This window comes from Eleginops maclovinus, chromosome 4 (assembly GCF_036324505.1).
Source record: "Eleginops maclovinus isolate JMC-PN-2008 ecotype Puerto Natales chromosome 4, JC_Emac_rtc_rv5, whole genome shotgun sequence".
Classification (NCBI taxonomy): Eukaryota; Metazoa; Chordata; class Actinopteri; order Perciformes; family Eleginopidae; genus Eleginops; species Eleginops maclovinus.
This window is the reverse complement of record NC_086352.1, coordinates 11,790,033-11,813,180: the sequence shown is the minus strand read 5'-3', so window position 1 is coordinate 11,813,180 and position 23,148 is coordinate 11,790,033. Positions and strand designations below refer to the sequence as shown.

Below are 23,148 nucleotides of genomic sequence, written 5' to 3'. Positions count from 1 at the left end.
TCTTCATGAAAGCAACTTCATTGAGGTTGTCACCTTTTGATACGAACTAGCCTCAACAGATGCTGAAGTAACTTTAAGCTTTATGAAAGATTGTTTACTCTATATCATCTTTGTTGTTTGTGTTAGTTTAACCTTTATGTTAACACGTTTAATATGCACAGTTGAGTAGGAAACAGCTGCATCATTTGTAAGACATGCGGGAGAAAAGGAGACGCAGACAGATATGAATTTTGAGTTTTATTGATATACACTACTTTAGAGCCTACAGTATGATGCAAGGTTTTTCCTTTGAATAATTTCAAAAAGCACTGCAGTCTTAAAAATTACAAAAAATTGAACATACAAAATTTACAAGAAATGACAATACAAGGCTCGGTAAACATCAGCTAAACCTGTATTTCCCTTTTATTTTACAAAACATATGTACACACATATATGTATATGCACATGTGTGTGTATATACATATATATATACATGTGTGTGTATATAAACATGTGTGTATATATGGATGTATATATATATATATATATACATCCATATATATCATATATATTCAACACTCATACATGTCCCCAACCTTTTAGGAATGACATCCATTTCAAAGTATCAAAAATAGAGTTGTGCAGTCTCTGTCTGACGGGAACATGTTGTTCACTCTTTGGTTGAGACAGACGAGGACGGCAGCGTCTACTGTCCATGCTGGTTTCGTTTTCCTTTTTTTTTTTTTGACTTGGGTCTTTCAAGCTGCAGAACCAGCTTTATATGCAACAAAAAAATAAAACAAGCTATCTCCCTCCTCCCACCCATCCCTCAAAGTCCACCCTGTGCCCCAAAACACAAAGCAAAGGGAAAAAAGAGTTACCGACTTCTGTCTTAGTCATGGAGAAAAAAAAAGGAAACTCAACCCAGAACGGCATACAGACACTCGGACAGACCGGAGTTAAGGCATCCTAATAGTTTACATCGTGACGTGATTCTCTCTGAATGCTTTTCCGCTCTGTGAATACGCAGCTATATTTTACAATCTCATTTTCATGACATATGTTACATTTGCTGCGTTTGCATAGCCTAAACACACCCCACCCACACACACCTGAACCTATTAAGATGCTCGCACTGCGTCCTTAACAAGGCAGATTGGCTCCAGGATGCTAACAGAGTAAATCAAGCATCTACAACAAGTCTAGTTCTATAGGCAACAAGGTTTGTTTGTTTGTTGTTTTTTTTTCGTTTTTTTCCTCCTCATTTTTAAAGGCATTAGGCAGAATTTTAATGCATAGCAGAATCATTTTCACCTGGAAACTGACTCCATAAGCAACACTCCTCAGCTCTCACACGCAGGAGCATTATTGTCAAGCTTAAGGCAAGAAAAAAAAATCAGTTGTCCTCCACGCCTGAAGTCACTCTGTCCTCGAGAGCCCGTTATTGCTGCCATACAGACACTGCATATCAGTCCGAACAAGGAATACATCACTCTGAGTTTGATTGTGAACAGCAGATTTGATTGTTGGGAGCGGGGGGGGGGGAGGTGCATCCAGATGTTGTTCTCTAGACTTTGGGATTGTTTTTAAATTGTTCATTAAGGAGGGGGGGACAATACATGAATGCAATATATACACATCGTTACGTATAAAATACTTTTGTCGGATCATTTTCTGTTAAAAGTACGGTGGCGTTTAGGAATTTGAAGGCACACAAGGGCCCCTGGGAGATTTGGGGGAGCTATTGCATGAAGAGAGAGATTTAAAAACACTTCTCTGTAACGTGGAAATAACGGGCACCTTCGAATGACAACCAGAGAACCAACTCATCAGGATTCATGAAACCACTGAAAGAATATCACACTCAAAGCCAGCTGTGCAAAACATTAGAAAGTGTTGAGCTTTAGTACCATTCCAAGCTGCTAAGTGTTAATAAGGCATTTGTTCAACTTGAAGAAGAGAATACAGAAGAGGGAGGGAGTAAATGATGGGGGGGGGGGGGGGGGTTCATGTACAGATATCTACATGGCTGCTTGTGGAATGTTGCAGGTTGCAGATCCCAGATCAGATCCTCCCTGCTGGGCCCTGCACTCCAGACCTGAAGGGTTGCATCACTGAGCCAAGAGCCGGAAAACAGGTACCAAAGTGGAAAAATGCAGCCAGATATAAAAACAAAATAACGGTTTGATTTGATTCAATGATCCAAATGTGTTTTTTTTTAACAGTTTTCTCCAACTCTGATAAGTTTTGCCACACTTTTTTATCCTGATTTATATCGTGGTTTTGCCTTTCTTACTGAACTAAAACAACCTCTAGGGTAGCTTTGAATCCCAGCTCTGGCTTTCTGTGAGACCACGCTGCACTCCTGAGTTTATATTAATCTTATATGTCTTCTTCGTCCAAGAAGGGCGATGCTGGTGAGAAGGTGGTGTTGCCTTCACTACCGACAGGTATTGAAAGAGCGAGCGCTCCAATCGGACAGATCTGATGATTCAGAAGACAGCGGCATTCTGAGAGAAGCGGGCTGTGACTCCACATGTCCACATCCTCCTGCTCAGCTTTCTGTCTTCTGAGTGGAGCGAGTGTACCTATATCTCTGAAGAAGATAAGTACTATTTAACTCTGCCCCCTCTTGTACCATCGCACACCGGACCAGCACCTGGACCTGGACCGGGGCCCTTGTCGCAGCAGTGGGGGGGCGTTTCCTGAGCCAGAAGGCTGCATCAGGTCCTGGGTGTGGACGGGGCTATGACTGGTTGTGTGCTGACGGAGGACCGTGAGAGCTGGGGGACTGGGACATGTCTCTGCCGATGATTTCATTCACTGTGAAGAGAGAACAAACAGAACATACACATATTAATACTTAAGTTGCAGCTCCTCAGTAATGGGCGTTAAATACCAAAACACTGAACTGTGATTCTCTGTTTCATGAAATTATTTTGGAGCTTGTGTTAAACGAAGACAACAATCTGAAGCTCGCTGCTGCTTCAGAAACGTTCATTGTGAAGAATAGGTATGAAGCTGAGCCAAAAACTGGAAAATATAGACGTCAACCAGAGAGGAACTCTTTAAGAAAAGGTGGCAACCTGTCTTTAGTCTGAATGAAAAACCTAATTGAATAGTTTATGGTCTAACAGGTTAACTGTGTCATGTGTCAACAACGTGTATGTGATGAATGACCTTTTTTGTGTTGCTGCCAGTGTTTGTTTGTCACTTAAATTGTATTTTTCTCTTCCATATTGGTTGTTTGTTTTGTTCAAATCAGTTATATAAAAAGAAATAAAAGGAAAAAAGCAATTGTTTTGCTGCTTTGATAACAATTTGTGGAAGTATCCCAAAATAATAATTGAAAATAGGGCAACTTCTACATTAACTTTCACTTAATGCTATGCAATAAAGGAATAAAGTCATATGCAGATGAAAAAAGTTCCAAACATACAATTGATGAACCACAAGAGCGAATACATTAAAAAGAGGTGTTGTCAAGGAACGAAACTGTGCATGTCTAATTTGCCCTCAAGCTTCGGATTTCTTTACGGAAAAACAAAAAGGAATCCCTCAAGCTTCATATTTTAACTTCTATCCCTTATACGATGTTCAATAGAGCCTTATATGTCTGTCCAGCAGAGGGCGGTGCTGTCCCATACTCACAAGACTGAAAGCTCAAACTCAACAAGCTGAAAACTCAAAGTGGAAAAACTCAAAAAGCTGGCAGACCTCAAGGTCACTAAGTCACGGCTCTGACGTGCGATATAATCACCGCTCACAACAAATGAGAGAAACTATTCCATTCACTAGATGTGCCTCAGTCACAGAAAATGTTAGTAGTAAGCACTGCAGCACACGGACCTTCAGCAGAGCTTTAATGGAGCTCCGGTACATTTCCTCAGGCCTGTTCATGGTGTGTAAACATGTCAGAAGGGCCGTGGGAAACCGATCCATTGTCAAAAACACGTTGAGGCACAGCGAGGTTAATTACTGCATCGACTCAGTGACAGTCTGATTTTAAATAAATAACATATTACTCTCTTTGTCCAATCACGCGCGCTGCCGCCTGTTTTTCAGCCAACCAGCGCCTGTGATTCTTTTACATCTGCTGCATCCATTCAACGTTCACAGCGGGACTTCAAGAGACCCAGCGGGGCACTAGTTAAAGGAGCAGCCGTGAAGAAAATCAACTTCCAATACTTGCTGAGGACACACAGGCAGGGAAGACTGTTCATGGACACAACACTTTTCAGCCTCTCTCTCACGACTTCTTCATGTGGATTATAAAAAGGTGAGGTTGACAGGTCAGACAGAGGCAGGCTGGTTAAACGGGTTTGGGAGGGTGCAGCAGAGACCTCTGGCCCAGTCTGACATCGGGAGAGTTTTACCTGTCTGTGCATGACAACTGCACCTATCCACCTGTGCATCTGTGCTGTCAACTCACACATTCCCCATCGCGATAACACACGTGTTTTTACCGTAAATCAATTTAAAAAGAAGGGGGCAGGGGTGAGTCAGGCGATGGTGAGAAGATGAACCCAACTGAAGGCTTCATTAGAAAAACGGAAACCATATTTAAATGTGATGACACACGATGACAAATAAAACAAATGTGCTCGCAAAGCAATGCAACCTCCACCACATACAATAATCTTTTCATCATCATGTCCTCCAGCTACAGAGAGTTTGATTCCTTTGTATTAAAGACACGGTTTCTTCTCCAGTCTGTGTCAGAGATTCAGGGTTTACATTCTGTTGTTTTATTTGTGTTTTCTGCTGCCTGCTCTGTGTCTGGCCACCATCACTGTCATCATCCTGTTAGCGTGGGAGGCTCTTCCTTTCCCATGTCAACCATGTTCACACACACGATCAGACTCACAGCAACACCACACACTCATGAGGCAACACTGAGACCATCTACCTCTATCAATCTGAGGCACAATACACTAAAAGTGGGCCGGTTTATCGATTCTGTCACTCAATTAGGGATCGCTGTAATAAAACTGTAACGGAGGAGACAGATCTCCTTTAAAGGCCGCGACCTTACAAAAGACAAGTGGTGCAGCAGAGAGAAGCTGCAGCCATAAAATATAACAGTAGTGCAGTAACTTTGCTTCTTTTGTCCAAACTTTACATCAATTTAGTGAAATGTTGCCGTCAGATTTCACTCCAATACCATTTTTTCCCTTATAGATAGTGATAAAAAGTACTCTTTACAAAAAAAAGTAGAGATACTGCTCTGCAGAATTAAAAAATCTTAAATACAAGAGTACATGTTGGGCGAGAGTTATATTATAATATATTGTATTATTGGAATATTACTGATGCTTTAACACAAAACAGCATCTTAATGTTACAGCTGGAGGAGGTGAAGCACATTTGAACTACTCTACATGTAGCACAGATGGATATTTGTAAATGTATCATATGTTTTGTTTGTAAAATCATAGTAACTCAGTGGTCAAATCCATGTAGAGCAGTCAAAAGTTTCACATTAAAGTGTGAACATACTACAAATTGTAGAAGTAAGTATGCGATGTGCTTGAGTGAATGTACTCTTCACACCTGCTTGTACAAAATGGCTGAAATGCATTTGCAGTTATCTTTTAAAACTGATTATGGTCTGTTTTGAGGCATTCAAATATTACATTACTGGGTCGTAAAAAGGATATTTGAGGGCCTGTGCTCATATCTGAAATGTTTTTAACTTTGTGGATTCATCAATCTGCTCCAGCACCACAAAAAAATATGAGAGCGAAGTGCGAGAGACCGACATTAAGTGGGCGTCTGCAGAAACACACCACTTTCCGCTGTTCTGTTTAGATTGTTGCACAGGCAGACATCAACCTATCCACTGATGAAAATACAGGAGAGACACAGAGGTCAACTGGGATAAAACCATCAAGTGCAACATTACATTAATTCCTCTCCTTTGGTATTTATGATTACAAACTGATGAAAGAGGTTATCCCACACGATCTTTCAGAGACCTTTTAATTTGGCTTCACTCTCGATGTTAAATGAAATGAAAATCTGAACTCATATGGAAGTGAATTTCTGTCCCTCTTAAAACACACAATGGGAAGAATAACTAAGTCTCTCAATGGTTCAATCAGTTGACAAATAAAGCACATTTCTTTGGTATTTACATAAAACGAAGAGGACGTTTCCCCATATCTGTGAGCAACGGCCTATGCGTCAGATATAACCCATTGAATTGAAGCTGGAGCTTCGTCACATCAATGATCGAATAGTGAAAGAGCGGTGTGAGTGGAGTCTGGCCTACAAACGGTTTCATATACTGATAGCGTTTTCTCAGATTTACTGGTATTCATCATGACTCTGCAGCAGAAAGCCGGTGATTCAGCGCTGACTGCCACATGAGTGAGTCTCAAACGAAGGGAGATCCTCTGCAGATGACTGGGAGGGGGGGTCCCTGTTCAGAATATACATGTTCAGTCAGTATAATACTACTACTACGAATCTCAGGCGGGCTTTCATCAGGAGATTCTTCCTGTGTGCTCATGTATCATTTGGTTGAGGTTAACATTACATTTGAATTATTAAAGCCCACTCCTGTACATCATCTATACGCCATGGTTTCCAAAGTTATCAAGGCTGCTGTAATTTACACGCTTTATATTTTAATATTTGATCATAAATGTTTCTGTTTCAGAGGAAAAATGGCTTGAATCTTTGCAAACTAGGCTGGTTACAGTCATTTTTTTAGATTAGTCATTATTGTTTACAGGCAGTCGGCATCAGTAAGAGTCAGGATAAAGCAAGGGGGGTTAAAATAATATGTACACCTTAGAGAAAATAAAAAATCTCCTAATCATGGCCATTATTTGTCAAACCTGAACAGTTTTTGCAGCTTTTAAAAGTAAATTGCTGCTTTAAAACACTGAAACAAAATGAAACGTTGACTTGATTAAATGTAATATGTCACAAAACTGTATTAGGTTAGTTGAAAGCAATAATATTAAGTTGAACCTAAATATTTCTACTTTCTTGTTATTTGTACTTAATATTATTAACCTTATACAGTTATGTGAACTCTGTTGACATAATAAATGTAATTAAAGTCAACGTTTATTTTGTGAAACAGTCATACAGTATCGTCATATACCGAACACATTGCTCACATTAATGTTCTTGAAATAAAGTTAAACATCGAGTGCAGAGATTGGAATCTTAAGTCTCCGTTTCTAAAGTGCACGTCAGAGGAGGTATATTAAACATATTTCCATAGTGCTAAACAAAGAGAAATAGGCAGATGATCAATAAACATGTCTACAGTCGAAATGGAAAATAGGCAATTATCATAACCCTCTATGACACACGTAAAAAAAGTTCCCTGACCCAGGCTTAGAAAACATTACTCTGGCAGAGCGGCTTAAGCAATAGCTGGGAGATCGACTGATTCTGGAGTCCAGCAAATGAAGACAACATGTCACAATGGAAACATTTGTGCAGAGGGAACAGAAAGAGGGAAGAGCCTGCAAGAGGGAATATCAAAGCACAGTTTCCACTCGTAAGGCTCTGACATGACAAGCACACGTCTTCACAAAGCCTCAGGTATGAGAGAAGTCACTGAGCAATCACACGCACGTAGGAAATAGATGGTCAGTAGATGGAACTTGTATTGAAATCTTCCAGGAGGCTCGGTGAAGCTTTATTCTGGTTTAGTAATTTGGCTCTTTGTGATCTGCTTTATTTTAATTTAACTTTTGGAGTCGGTAAGTGAGTGAGTGGGAGAGGGTACATCTGTGAGACTTACTCAGTTTCTCAAAGCCTTTCATGTTTTGAATCATTGTTGGATTTCCCATTTGATCTGACGTTAAGTGATTCACAAGAGAGATCGGGGACTCGGAATAGGGGCTCCCCTCAGTAGATGACCAGAGGAAGGAAGCCACTGGAGCCCAATTGGCCGCCCGGGGAGATCGGTAAAGCTCATTACAATGGCTACAGTACATGCTTTAGGTCTTATCAGGAGAGAGCACGGAGCTGAGGTATCCCTGGCGTCTAAATCAAAGGAAAGCTCTTCCAACTATTTAATAGGTGGTGGTAACAAGTTGCTAAAACGTTTAAAATAGTTGATTTGATTTTCTACTTAAGCACAGGAGAATGTTTCCTGATCCATTAAAGTATTTTCTCTATTGTTGGGTCTAAAAGAGGTCAGTAAAATGCATGGTTTCTAGAGCCCTAAGTAATGTCAGTCAAAGCTTTAAATATTTTCTGTCGATTGTGTATTGATAAATTATATCACTTCATAAGTTGTTAATATGTGTAAGGGTTGTAGGATATTTGACCCATTTATGACTTTTACACAGTTTTTTCCTTTTTACCGTATCTCTGCTTAGTGAAGCTGAAATCACAAAACGCTTCAGTTCCTGAGAGAAGCTGAAAATCACAAAAACGGCCTCAGTTCACTGAGAGAAGCTTTCATGTGTTTTTTTATTTGTATTTTTTTGTTCCATTCACAGAAAACCTTTGAAATAATTAGAAATTTCCAAAGAAAAAATCAAATCAAACTTTTTGTTTTAAATTCACTTTCACATAAAACTAAGAAAAGTTACAAATCCTTCCATTTGAGAAGCTGCCATTAGATGGATGTAGACACTTTTACGGTGAGTAAGATTCATTTTCTCAACACTGTCAAGTACTGTAGTATTTATTTTCCAGTCAACAACTTAATGCTTGACTGATAAATCAATAAAGAGCAGAAAAAGCTCATCAAACGGAATCATAGCTAAACCCTGCTCTATTTCATATTTATTCAGTAAAGAGATAACATGTTGCTCTCATCTCCACTGAGGGGTTTCCAAGCTTCCCCCACTCCTTTCTAAATTAAAGCACTGGCCCCGTGTGTGCATCAGGCTCCCTCTGCCAGGACCTCTGCAATACACGCTCTAAGACCTTAATTGTATGGAAAGATGACACAGAAAGACCGTTTCCACTAATTTCAGGGGAAAAGACCAGCAAATGTTTGCCATTGTTTTTAACGAGCAGCATTTCATGGAAACCATTTTTCCTTCCACTGTTTTTTTTAGTCATGCGATCGAATCAAGAGCTCTGTGTTATGGTTGGTTAATGGCAGCATGATGCAGCCTGGGACTGAAATGGCACCATAAACACAGGTCCATGAGCACAAATAATAAACGTTTGTTCAATAAAGATAATCACAGTTAAATGAACTACAGATGTTTCATTACTGTCTGGTTGAATACGCATGAATGTAACAAATATCAGAAGTTAGTGATTATCAGTGTTTCTCTGATGCAATATCTTTAGTGATGTGTTCATTCAGATCACCAAACATCACTGTCTGCGGTTTTGTCTTCCACTGAAGGATGGTTGTTGAAGGTGGAGGCATTTTAGCTATTTTTACACTACAAAAAAACACCAAAAGGGGTCAACTTTTCATCCTTTCAGAAGAATAATGTGAACCAAAATAATTTGCAGAGGTAGCCAAAACCCAAAGACCACGTCCAAATAAAATGTCATGTGTAATTTCACTTGGGATACATCTAGAGTCGCATTTCTCTCCACCTGTCAAAGAAAAATCCAACATTCACTGGCGTTTTCTCCCCGGTCAGGGTTGGCCAATTCCTGAAAAATATATCCAAATCTTTCCTGGACTGTGAGATGTTGGCCTCTTCACAACTCACTTTTTTTTTAAATTTACGGCTTGCTGCCATTTTTCAACACACAGGGAGTTCCGTAAAATTGTGTCGAGAAAGCAGCTCTCCAGGCACAGAAGGAGAATTAAAAATGACTTGTATAGTGTCTGATAGTAAAGCACACAACTCTATATCTGACAATTTATTAAAATAAGGCTTCACTCTGTAGCCGGTTAGCTTAGCTTAGCATAGCATAAAGACCTGCCAACAGCTAGCTCGGCTCTCTCCAAAGGTGGAAAAAACAGGTGAATCTTTATATAGGGCGTATGTATCCAATCCTCTGAATACAAATGATGTAGCCTAAATCAAAAGTTTGACATTTAAAATATGTATATTTGATTACATCTACAAGATAACAAATGACACTCCCTGTGTGTACCTGTGTATTTGTCATTATTGTGTGTGTGTGTGTCTTTTAAGGAGTGCAGGGCTCGGCTTGTAGTAAACCTTAAACACTGCGCTTGCAGTTTGAGGCATCTTTGCATTTAGGCAGGGCAGGGCCAACAAAAGAGCAGCCTTTGTTGTGAACAGACTTTGCACACTGCTGACAACTGCTTACACACAAACAAACAAACACACACACACGCTGCGCACGCAAACACACACACACACACACACACACACACACACACACACACACACACACACACACACACACACACACACACACACACACACACACACACACACACACACACACACACACACACACACACACACAATCCCTTCCCCTCCATGTTCTGTAAACACACAGATCATCAGGCGGCGATTAATTACTTAAATGCACGGTTCGGCGGCGAAGAGGATTCAGGTTTTGTCACCATGACGGCTGCAATCATCGTCACAAGACGGACTATTCTTCAAAACCCTGCTGAAATTATAGAGAAGCCACACACACACGCTTTCACAGATTGGGCAAACCTGTCTGAAAGTCTTGCTGGGGGATAGACATTAATTAAAAATAAGTCCATCAATCATCCATGCCCAAGTCCTGCAACAAAAATAAATTCATCAGGTGTATTTATTTTAACACGCCGGATCTCTGAGGATATTTCATGAAGGAACACCCGACCTTACTCTGTTTTGATTCAGACTTCAAAGCAGTAAAAAGGGATGAGGAGTTTTGTTTTGAAACTGAGCCATGTTGGTTTTCAAAAAGCTGACTTTTTTTTTCTAAATGAAAATCACTTTTGAGTGATCTGTATTTCAACTTGGTAAAATACTTTTGAACTGGAGTATGAACAAGGTATATGTTCATACCGAACACAAAGCTAGACGTTTTAGTGACACGAAGTGAAGTCCCATGCTGCTTTGTTCAAACGTTGCTTCTTTGCTTTTCCAGCCCGTCGCTGTTGTGAGCATATTATTTTCCTCTTGTCCATCTGCTGTGATTTCAAAGAAGCTTTTTTATATATTTATTATAGATTTCTTGTCATTTTCATATTGGGAATAAGTTAAATGTCACCGCCAACTACTATATCTCAAGTAGCCTGTATGGACAAATTGAAATATATTGTGTATACTGAATAAAAGGATAAGATTTTTCTGTTTAATCTCACATGCCAAGTGCATTTCAGGTTGGATGTCTCGGCTGAGTGACCCTGCAGCGGGGTTGGATGCTGACCTTGTCTGTCCATCTGTCTGTCAGTCTGTCTCCTCACCTCCTGTGTCTCCTGCTTTGCACACGCTCACACACATAGTGTACGCACACACCTCTACATCATCAAACAGATAGACACAAACACAATACCCCACCAACACACACACGTGCACACGCGCACACACACACACACACACACACACACACACACACACACACACACACACACACACACACATTTCAGGCTTGCTCTGGTGTGCGTCACGAGGGCCATCTGCTTGCTAACCTGAGCAGTTTTCTACGCGCTCACATTTGTATCGCCTCTCCTGCAGGTCTGTGATTCTCCTGCAGTAGTTCACTTCATGTTTAATGATAGTACGTTATGCAAAAATGATTTAACCTGTGCTGTGCAGGTCTGAAAACAGACTAAATTTTGCACTGCTTCCCTACATATGTGTGATATTGGTGCCCATCCTGACCTGTGTGTTTATCAAACTGGGCTGAATACGGTCTACTTAAGAGAGTGTGACCTGCTAAAACTCAGAGCTGGGTTTAGCTGCCGCTTCAAAACATGGCCTACAGAGCTGGGTTGGCACAGAAAGCTATTTTTAGCCGCCGGCTCAAAGGGAGAGCTCACATTCCCGGCTGAACCGTGTCACTCCCAAACTTTTCTCACACTTTTTTTCTTGTGATAGTGCGAGTGCAGCCGGCTGTGGTTCTTTCAGGGCGTGTTCGAGGGGGAAAAACCGAACAAATCTGAGAGAAATTTATTCTCACAGGCTACATGTTTAAGTGTGTATGCACATGTTTTATGTACTGCAGTGGTTGTTAGTCTTTCACACATGACTTATTGATCCATGTGTTAATTAGGCGTACCCATGCTAGCACATAATACCCTGACAGCCTGGACATGTTATTTATTAACCTTAAAGCTTTAGGACCCTCATTTGAATACAACACAGGGGCTTACAAAGAGGCTCTAAAAGCCAGATAAGGATTTGGAACAGTCTGGACACACATATTTTAAAATAAGACGCAGAGTTTACAGATGAAAGACAAAAGCTGCTAAATGTCTTCACGGTCAATCGTTAAGTTCTCCTGAGCATGCTAATTAGAGTTGTTAATGCACGCACACACACACACACACACACACACACACACACACACACACACACACACACACACACACACACACACACACAGGATGTAATTACTGCTCTGGCATACAACTGTGTTTCAGTGTTTGCAAGTAGCTGATGCAATCCTCACCCCCCCCCCATCCCCAGCTCCAAGAAGCCAAAAAAACACAGCGAGTGTAATTCATCTCCAAATGGCTGCCAGATACAGAAGCTTTTTACAATCAGCCGCTTTAATATGATCCTTATCAGTCCCATTGTGTGTATGTTACCCAACACTCAGTCACAGGACCCCTCGGTACCAAACCTGATGAAACCGCTATCACCACGATCAGGCACCGAGGTTTCTCCCCCATGAGAAACAACTGTATTGTTTTACATCATCTGATGTAAATTTATCCCGCTCGTGACACAATGTAGGGTAAATTGAATCCCACTGCGGCTGCTTGTTTTAGACTGCAAATGAGATTGTTCACAGATGGGGGGGATGCGTAAATATCTTGTGTTAAAGGACAGGGGGAGGGAGGGGAAATGTGATAATGAGAGCAGGAAGCTTTGACTGACAGGAAACTGGAGAATGAGAGTCAGAGACGTGCAGTGTCTGATCGCCATGGAGAGGAAAGCGAAAGGTAGATGCGTCTCCGCTGGGTGTCTTCATCTGATGGACAGTTGCTCTTTCTAATTGTTTCAGAGTGCTAGCACATATAGGAGGAAGAGTGAAACTTGTGGCTGCCTTATTGAGCTTTAAGTCAAATCAAAAGAAACATTTTAAAGAAGTCATGTGCTTTTCTCCGTCACTTTCAGGAGAGAAGAAGAAAAAATGTGTTTTCTGTCAGAACATTACGATAAAAAGAACTTACCATCGTCCAGCGTGATGTCCTGCAGGCCGATGGAACGGAAGGTGGGCTCCCTCTCCTCCGGCTCCTGTTTGATGTTTGGCCTCTCTTTGTCCGAGGGGAAGGGCCCTTGTGGGCTTAAAGGGTGACCCAGAGGCCCCGCTGCCACCGGGGACAGGCTGGTCATGACCGGGCTGGTCGCCTGGGGGGAATGCTGTCCTGAGTGCTGCATGGGCCCCAGAGGACTGCCACCTGATGTGGGGGAGGAGGAGGTGGGAGACTGGTAGGGCAGCGAGTGGAGCTGAGGGGAGGAAGGCCCTGAGTGGGGAGAGGGGATCATCCTGGTGGCGGGGCCGCTGGACGGGGTGGGACAGGAGGCTGACCTCTGACTCACGGGGTGGTAGCCCATCGCTCTCTGCAGCTGGGAGGAGTGCTGCCCCACGAGGGGGTGGCCGCCGGGAGAGGACACCTGGGGGGGGTTAGGGGAGCAGTGATAGCCTCCGAGTGTGTGCAGGTGGGGGGATGAGGGGCTGAGCAGCGGCTGCTGGCTCTGGGGAGAACCAGCAATGGGGTGGCTGTTTGAGGAGTTGGGAGCTGAGGGTGAGGAGCACGGGGAGGAAGGGTACACCATTCCCATCCCCATTGGGTGAGACACTGCAGTGGGGCTGTGCTGGAAGGGCATCCTCTCGTAGCCCTGAGGGGGGAGGCTGGACTGGCCGTTGAAGGGCAGGCTGTGGCTGTGCTGCATGGACTGGTAGGAGGGCCGGGGGGGGGCAGGAAGAGGAGCAGGGGCGGCGCTCGGGTGGAACGTCATGTGGCAGTCTGCAGGGGGGTGGTGCAAGCTGCGACTCTGGAGGTGAGGCAGGTGCTGGAAGGACGGGGAGCCCAGGGAGGGGCAGGGGCCCTGCAGGGGGAGCAGGCCAGGTCCGGAGCCGGCGGCCAGGCAGTGAGGGGAGCTGGACAGAAGGCCGTCCGATGGGTGGCACTGCTCAGGAGAGGGCAGCTGGGTGCGCACCAGTCCGGCAGCATGTGCCAGGGGCATGGACATGGGGGAGACTGCAGAGAGGTCCAGCTCTTCTCTGAGCTCCTGCTTCACCAAGACTGAAGAGGGGGAGGGAGAGAGATGGGAGGAAAAAGGAGACAGGATAAAACACATATACTCAAATACTGCCTTAATCCATTTCTCCCACCAGGACAAATACAATAGAGCTGAAGTTATATCAAGGGTAAGAAACGGGCAGTGTATACTTAAACATTTAAATAGATATTTTTCCTTCTGTTTGAAACACCATTTTCCCACAAGGTCAAATGGAGTTTTTTCCTGCCTGAAAACAAACATTGAAACCCTGTTTTAATAAAACCTTTCAGCTTACACTGTATAGTTTGCTTCTTAAGTTTGATAAAGACAATGTTTACCCCAGAGCAAAGTAGTTATTAGTCTCACTTCAAACAGAGCTGTTACAGCAGAGTATAGATAGAGATGAAACATTAGAATAATACACTATTAGATAAAAAGGCCTGAACATAGTATTAAAAAATTAATAGTAAGTTCACATTCAGGGAAATAAGTGAGCATCAGCAGTATTTATAATATAAATGAAGTGTAACATTGTAGAATGAAGTGGTAGCAGGTAGATTACAGTAATCTACAGTAGCATAAAGTATAAATGTGTCAAGTCTCCGTATTGCAACATTGACCGTGTCACAGCCAGTGAGGCTGGAGCTCAGTCCAGTGACTTCCACCAGCTAAAACAAGTCAGAAGGTGTTTCAAGTTTTTCCACATTCTCGTCCCCCACAAGTTCGTCCAATCAGTGTCTTTGAAGTTCAAATATGCATCAATAAAACCAGAAAAACTAGGTCACAAGAATCAGAAAGCCTTGAGAACAGATTCTGAAATGTATGGATTGTGAAATGCGTCTCCTTCCAGATGAAAAACGCCTCCAAAAAATGAGTGATGGTAAATGGGGACAAGCACACAGCGCTGCTCTGCCAATCGGTAACCTATTTCCCAATCTGGTGGCCTTGTGACAGTGAGTTTTATTTTTATCCAGCTCTGAATTAGAGGGAGAGCATATGTTGTCGGTCCGGGTGCCATCACGTGAAAATATTTTGTGGATAGAGAGTAGCTGAATGCCCCACAGCCCGGATCAGACTGACAGAAAACAAGTTCACTGCTCTTGCCCTCTCCTCACCCCATCATGCCTCTGGGATTGAGAGGCAAGGGGGGCACGAAAAGGCCAAACAGGGTTTATTCTGGCTTTAAACGGAGCCGGAGGGATATCAAGGGTAAAGGAAGGGAACTTTATATTTGAAAAGATGAAATCCTGGTTTATTAAGGCTTTTAAAAAAGTGTTTTATTTCTGTTTGATGAAGACTATTTATCCCACTAGGACAAATACAATAGAGCCAAAGTTATATCAAGAGGGAAAGGGCACTGTATACTTAAACACTTAAATAAATAACATTTTCTTCACTTTCTCCCAAGGACAAACATTGAAATCCTGTTTTAATAAAACCTTTAAGCTTACCCTGTACAGTTTGCTTCTTAGTAAAAAAAGACAATGTTTACCCCAAAGCAAAGTCGTTTTTAGTGTCGCTTCAAACAGAGCCAAAAGTATATGGTGGGTGAGTGAAGTGTAATGTGTATTTAATTATTGAAATCTTCTTTTAAAAATCTAAATGTATCATATCGGTTTAATAAATAGTTTGCACCTTATGTTTAAAAAGAGAGTTTGTGCCAGAACGTTTTCTGTAGGAACATGTCACAATTTTCTCAGAATTCATCCTTTAATTGGGCCAGGGCCTCCGCAGCCCACGATGAAAACCTTTATCTTTTTTGCCGCAATAATGTAGGCGGTATCCGTGGTGACATTACTGGTGTCAGCGACGCCGCTTGATTAAGTAGAGTTACTCTGCTCTGATTGGCTGCTCTGATCTGTCAACGCTGAAAACAGGAACTGTCAGTGTTGAGTGGGCGTGCTTGCAAACAGAAAGGCTGGGTGGGTGGAGGGGCAAGGCCGCATACACACACACACACTTACACACTTTTGTGGTAAAACTCAGGGGTTTGGATATGTTGCACAAAATGCTCACATGTTATTATATTCCGCCAACGGTGTTCTCGGTATGACTCGCTTTACGAGGACAATAACACAACAACAATATCGAATAGCACGGCAGGAATTTGCCTTTAATGAAAAACATTGAGGAAACTTTCCAATCAAAATATTATGACCACTGAGTTTCCTTACTGCTAAAATAATCATATCAAACGACTCCTAGTCTACGAATATATCAAGTTTCCTGAATTGAAAAACATTTGCATCATTAAAGGCCATGCAAATAACAACAAAAGTGAGGAGGGAAATAAAGGGTTGGTTAGGGAGACTGCTTCACAGAATCAACAGTTGGCAGGTGTGTGTGTTATTGTGAGTGGAGGAGCCCCCCTGCAAACCACAGCAAATGCTTTCTTTGGAGAGAGAAACAGGGTTAGTGAAACCCCTGTGGAGAAGTGTGCAACACCAAGAGCACGCTACAACTGTCTCTGCTGTCTAACTACTTGTCATTATCTTTGAAGATTAACTGGAACAGGGAGCAGTACACCCGAAGGAATGCAAAGGAAAGCTGGAGGGAAACTCTTTGTCTCAACGTCTGTAAAAGCATTAGCTTGAATTAGTGTGTTCCCTTGCATAACCAAGGGGATTTTCTTTTAAAATGTAGCAGTTTTAAGTCGAACATAACAAACCCAAAGCAGTCATTACAGACTAACTCTGTGTAAAAGTCTTGAGAACCTGTTATCTCACCTGACAGGTAAGTGAAGCGCTGCGATTGGCTCCTTTTCCGCTTGCCATTGCAGACATAAAACTGCACTTGCACAGCGGAGCCCACAGACTTACTGTGGTAGGGAGGGACCTCCACAATGATGCACGACTACAAAGAAGACATTTGACATTAATTATTGCCAACAAAACATGCAAAGAATATGATACAAGGAGTTGAAATGTTGCAGACAATATAAAAACGTTACTACTTACTCCTTGAGTTTTCTCACGCATTATTTTTGCCTCAACTTCCCACTGTGGTCGTCCATCTATGGTTAAGAAAAAAGAACGAAAATAAATGCACAAACCAGCGATACTCCTAGTGCAGGCAGGAAGAAAGAAAACAGAAACATATATTCGACAAAAATATTATAAGGTGAAACTTTTACCGAACATACGAGAGGAAATGTCATCACTCATGTCGGCTGTAAAGTCAAAAATGTATCTTTAAAATGAACAATAAACCTTGAATTCATAAGAAAAGTGTCACATTTGACAGATTATTACATCAGAATAGTCTTGATCAGTTCTCCAGTGCTAAAAATGGGCTTTTCAATGCAGAATAGACTGACAGTTACACAGTCACAATACATACTGCTGAAATGGGCTTTAAAACAACAAAATAAGTGAAAATTCAAACAAACAACATCGACCTGATGCAGAAGCGGGGATAAACCCAGGCCACACATGATCATCATCACTGATAACTAGTTTATTATCAGGACCCTTTTGAACTAAAGTCTGCTTTTTCTAAAGTAAGTTTCCTCTTCTGGAGAAGCTCGCTTTCTCCATCTTAAAGTTTCCTAAAGATGATGTCAGTGAGCAGGGCTTTCTCAAACAGACAGGGCTTAAGAACCATATGAGACTTCGAGCACACGATTTCAATTTGTTCTGGATAACAACGAGACATCAAAACGATGGAAGGCCCAGAAGCCCTATGGAGAAAATCTTAGCAGCTATTAAATGGTAATCAAATGTCCAAATGTCCTGCTGTTTGTCTTGCCTGGTTAACATTATGGACAGAGGAGTGGAATAATTGTATTTATTTGAAAAGGCCTTAACACACTGCCAGATTTCTGGCTAGAAAACATCCTTTTCCAGGTTTCCTATGAAGGATCTAATTATTTGGCTAGATATCTTAAGGGCAGCTGCTTGAAGGGAAGCAGTCGGGCTGACAACACTGACAGACTCGCCGTATGGTTGGAGGGAATCACAATCATCGCAGCGTGGAGAAGAATAAAAACTGTGACAACTAACTGAATAGTCGCTCAGCGGAGTCAAATTCATTTGCAGATGCCTGTTTTCTTTACTGTGCACCTGCACGGCCTCTTCCTCAAAACCCAAAGGATTCCCCCACATACCACCGTCAGGCATCTGCAACATGTCTGCAGAGAGGCAAGCCCATATGTTTCCTAACAACTGTAAGCCGTGTCACATTTAAAATCCTCGCTCTCCTGTAGCTTTAAGTAATTTACCTGCTCTTATCTCACCCTCACATTAGTCATAGTTGTAGTAATCCATTAGCCATTAACAACCCTGAAGACTCTCTTTCTATTCTGAAGGAAGAGCTTAAATCGTAGATGAAAGAACGCAGTTTTTCCCCCCTATGAGCAAATAACTTTGAATGTCTTTGACAGCAGTGCATTATTGCAGAGCAGCTTGTTGACATTCAACAGGCAGGAGCAAGGGCCCCACATGCTCTGTCAGACAACAAGCACCAACAGGAACCTCATACCAAGCTGAGACAACCACTCTTTCATATAGACACCCCGGTAAGAAGGGAAATAACAAGCCCCGAAAGATTTGAACAAAAATAACAAAATATGATTACTGTTTATTTAAAACGTGTTTGAAAAAGTGATTTGCTTCTCCGAGAGAAACAACACACAGAGAACACAGGCTGTGGTAGTCACTACTCAGGGCAGTCGGTGTTAAAGCCTTTAAAGTCCACTCTTTTATATAAACACTCATCCTTGTAAAGTTTAAATACTTTTACCAATTAAGGACTTATTCTGGGCTTTATAGCTGAATGGAGTCACGTAGCTCTGAAATGCTAATCTTGCTTTTAGGGAAATAATACAGAGAGAAAAACAAGAAAAAATGGAGAAAACTGTCCAAATCTAAATTTTAAGTAGTACCTTTTTTTATGGTAGCAAAACACAGGACTCAAACCAACGCTATGCCTACTAACAGTTTTTCTGCTTTAAATATGATCCCACTCCAACAAATGCTCCATGATCTCTGTGTCTGTACATAGAGTCATTTATAGCACCATCCCATGATCCTTGTGTACTAGCAACAAATCCCAGTCTCTCCAGTTCCTCATGAATCCACTGTTGTCTTTCAATTCTGGGAGATGGTGGAAAAATATATCTCACTGCCTCTTATTTTCCTTTTCTTCCATTGCTATCCTTACTCCAATCAGGGCCTTTCTGCTCTGAAGCAGGCGGATTAGTCGTGATGAGGGGGGGATCATTTACACAAACCTAATCAACATCATCTTCCACTCCCCTTCGTTTTCTTTCTGTCTCCTTCCACAGTCCGCTGCCTTCAAGCTTCAAGGGGCCCAGCTTTCCCTTCATACCCAAGATGCACCTCTCTAAGCTTTCCACTTGCTGCTGTGCTATAAAAACCCCACCATCAGGGGGTTGTTTCGACTGTGCTGCTTCTCTTTGCCATGCTTCAGCTGCTACACCTCAAAGAGCTAAGGACATTCCTACAGGCTAAAAAATCTTACACAATGGCTCTCACTCGAAGAAACAACACACTTCAACTTTCTGCCATGTGTGAACTTGATTCTGTTGCTCCCCATCACAAAGGTGTCTCAGGCAGGCAGGGACTGGCTTGCTATTTAATGTTTCCATCCGAGGGAACAGCTAGAACATGTGTTTTGATTATGGAGTGGTGTACAAAAGAGAAGGCAGAGAAAGACTTAACAGAGACAGGATGAATTGTGCTGGGAGTTTAAAACTAAGTAAGGTATTTAGAGCCTGCAATTGTTAAACAGATACAAGCAACTCTAAAAGTCACAAATCATACTGCGGCATAAAGCATGCATCCGTTTTGCCTACTTTATGATTAAATTAGCATTTTCACTCACCATATTAGCCTGTTCTTTAAGCATGTGAATGACTACATGGATAAGTGAAGATTTTTGAAGATCAATGTATTTGAGGAAGCTTTGTAGACTAAGTTTGTACCTTTTTATGATTCGATAATATGCAGCTGACATTTTTTCTCTCTGTTGAAATTAAACAAACACGGCAATGGCGGCCATGCATGTAGAGATAAAGATTTAAGAAAAATGTGGAGAGATCTCTTAATTTGGACATTTGGAAAATACTGCGATGTTAAAGCTATGTCAGGATTTGGAGGGCATTGCCTCATGCCTACCTGATAGACAGCATTATAAGCAGAGATAAATCTGCTCTGCATTTGACAGAATGCCCTGTGGGGATAAAGGACTTGTTGGGGCTCAGGTAAACATCCACGTCTGTTTTCACAACCCCACTTTCATTTATTTGCAATAACTACTTTAAAATCCTTCTGCGGACCTCTGCAAGATCTAGAAAAGAGTCCAACCTCAAGAGTAGAAATGTAAAATAACAACACCCCAAAGTTAGGTTTTTTGGCCACTGAAGAATAACTATTTTCCAAAAGACCACACAACTGACACACGTGATGTTTTACTCACAGTGGCTTCTCTGATCAAACACAATTACATATTTTTTTTAAGTAGCACAAACTGTTCCTGCAGATGTGTTTTGAAGGTAAGCTGCTGTGCACTTACCAGGGCCTTTCTCCAAGAAGATGACCTTGGACTCTGGGAAGAAGTTGGAGCCGGTGATGACCATCTCTTCTCCCCCGCTGACCAGACAGCTGGTCAGGCTGAATTTCTCCACCTGGGGCAGCTCTTGAGCCGAACGCTGGGCTGGGAGAGGAGCAGCAGGGGTGGAGGAGAAAAAAAGGAGGAGCATCATTGAGCTGTGATTATACACTCTGCAGTCTAGTATTCAGGGTGGATTAATAATGTGTAGACAAATCATCAGGAGCACCTTACGGATGTTAATACAAAACCTGCCTCAAAAAAATCTGCCTTAAAATAAACACCTCTCTAAACGCTCAACAAAAATGGCACGGACAGAACCGAGCATTTATATTTTGAACACTTATCAGACGTTCTTATCTAAAGTGACTTTCAATGAGAGCAAACATTACATTAAATCAACAACTTAAATCGTTAGACGGCTAATAAAGGAGTGTGTGCGTGTGTTTTTCTGAATGAATATGTATGCATGTGTGTGAGACTCTGGAAAGTGGGAACTCACAGCACTCCACAGGGATAGAGGCGGCCTGCAGGGAGAGCACCTTCCCGTTGGGTTGTGGGATGTGGACTCGGAAGACCACGCGGACCCTTGTGTTCTTCCTTCCGATGTCCGTCTCCCCCTTCCGCAGCTCGATGTCGGAGTTCCGAAGCTTCAGGATGCCAGCACAGTCGATGCTGCAAAGCAAGAGGGAAAATAGTTGGCTCATACACGGCACCACTGGGATGGCAATCTCTAAGACAGGCATAAGTAGTGAAGGCCTGGGAGTGATAAAACCAAACCACAGGCCCGGTAGGGAGTCGGCAAGGAGAGGCAAATTAAGTGTTGAATGACAAAATAAAAACGCCTGTGAATATGATTTATTACAACTGTAAGGGAGAAAATCCCTACCAAATCCCTTCCTATGAGTTCCAACTTAAATGAAACCAGACCTTATATAAATACAATAATCAAGGGGATGCAGAGTCATAAATATTTGAATAGAGTTTCTGCTCCAAGAGAAAGATTTTCCCTCAGCGCCCGACTCTCATGTTGGCTTAAATTAAGAAAATCTATTAAATCTCCTGGAAGACGTTATAACCCTATATGATCATAAACATTGTTATTTTTTCATTGGACCGGGCTTCCTTCATGGTGGTAAGCTCATAACTGAGTAATGTAATCTCCGAGTGCTTCAGACACCTACCCGGCTGACATGTTGTTTTCAGGCAGGAGAGGAATTTCGAGAACTTTGGTGCTGGAGAGTATGATCTCTTGGCTGGCCGTGGCTACGGTTTTCCCGGTGATCCGGTGCACCTGGTAAAAGGCGTGCGGCCTCAAGTAACGGTCGTCTGCTGTACCGATGAACATCTGCAGGTTGATGGGTTTCTCAGTGTAGCCAATGAGCTGAGACATGACAGAGAAACAGATGGGGGTTACTGGAGTCCAGATGAGAGGTGTGAACAAAGGAATACTCTCTTCATTTCCACTGACTTCAGAAGGCCACATTTTTTGGCGGGAATCTAAATGTCAAGTTGAGGGTGTTGTGTTAAATCTGGCAGTGCCACTGGAGATTCATCTGGCGCTTTGGCCTATGACAGTTTGACACTGGTTTGTTCAACTAATGGAGTTACAATTTTCTCCCCTCGCTCGCCTGCCCCTTAACGGGATTCCATGCAATCCGCTGTAACCTCCAAAAAAACCTCGCCAGAGCCTTGAAACCTGGTCTGGTTGACCGTTGCATGACCAAATAAAATGAGTATTGCATCCAGTCTAGAAAATTGAGAGAAATGAATTGGCTCTAAGAGCTTTTTTAAAATAATTGGTGTAGTTAATCATGAGATCAATTTACAGAATAAGGTTGTTGAAATATACAGAGCATCATTCACACGATCCTCAACTCATTCTGTGAGGTCTCTTCCAAATAAAAAACCTTTTAACGGTTACGCTGGGGCTAAAAGGGGGAAAAATGCCAGTAAAAATATCAACAGCTTTTTCAAACCCACTGCTTCATGTGGGATAGAATGGATGGCGTGGGGCACCTAGACTACTGGATGCCCCCTCCATTCATCACCGGGACGGCACCGCGGTTTCTACTCAGACAGGTGAGAAGTGGGATGAAGGAAATATTGTCAGGTAGAGACAAGGGGAAGATGGAAAGGCAAGCAGGACCCTTCCTCCTCCGAGGGACAGAACAAACAGGTCACACAATCCCCCCTCTGTTGTAATGTTGTACTTGGCAAACTGCGTGATGGCGAATGGCACCCCCGCCTCATTCACATGCACACTCCCATCGTA

The 23,148-nt window shown here is 42.3% G+C and overlaps 1 protein-coding gene across 1 annotated transcript in view; it reads right to left on the bottom strand.

The window, feature by feature from the left end:
* Window positions 1-224: 224 nt before the first annotated feature.
* The window catches only part of nfatc3a (nuclear factor of activated T cells 3a), a 56,662-nt gene continuing 33,738 nt past the window's right edge, over window positions 225-23,148 (bottom strand). Inside the window, exons 4-10 of the mRNA XM_063880945.1 lie at window positions 22,058-22,257; window positions 21,376-21,548; window positions 20,838-20,978; window positions 17,261-17,316; window positions 17,030-17,156; window positions 13,250-14,326; window positions 225-2,805 (exon numbers count right to left, since the gene is read on the bottom strand). Of these exons, the coding sequence (XP_063737015.1) occupies window positions 2,729-2,805; window positions 13,250-14,326; window positions 17,030-17,156; window positions 17,261-17,316; window positions 20,838-20,978; window positions 21,376-21,548; window positions 22,058-22,257 (1,851 nt within the window). The 3' untranslated portion in view covers window positions 225-2,728. The remainder of the gene's footprint in view (window positions 2,806-13,249; window positions 14,327-17,029; window positions 17,157-17,260; window positions 17,317-20,837; window positions 20,979-21,375; window positions 21,549-22,057; window positions 22,258-23,148) is intronic.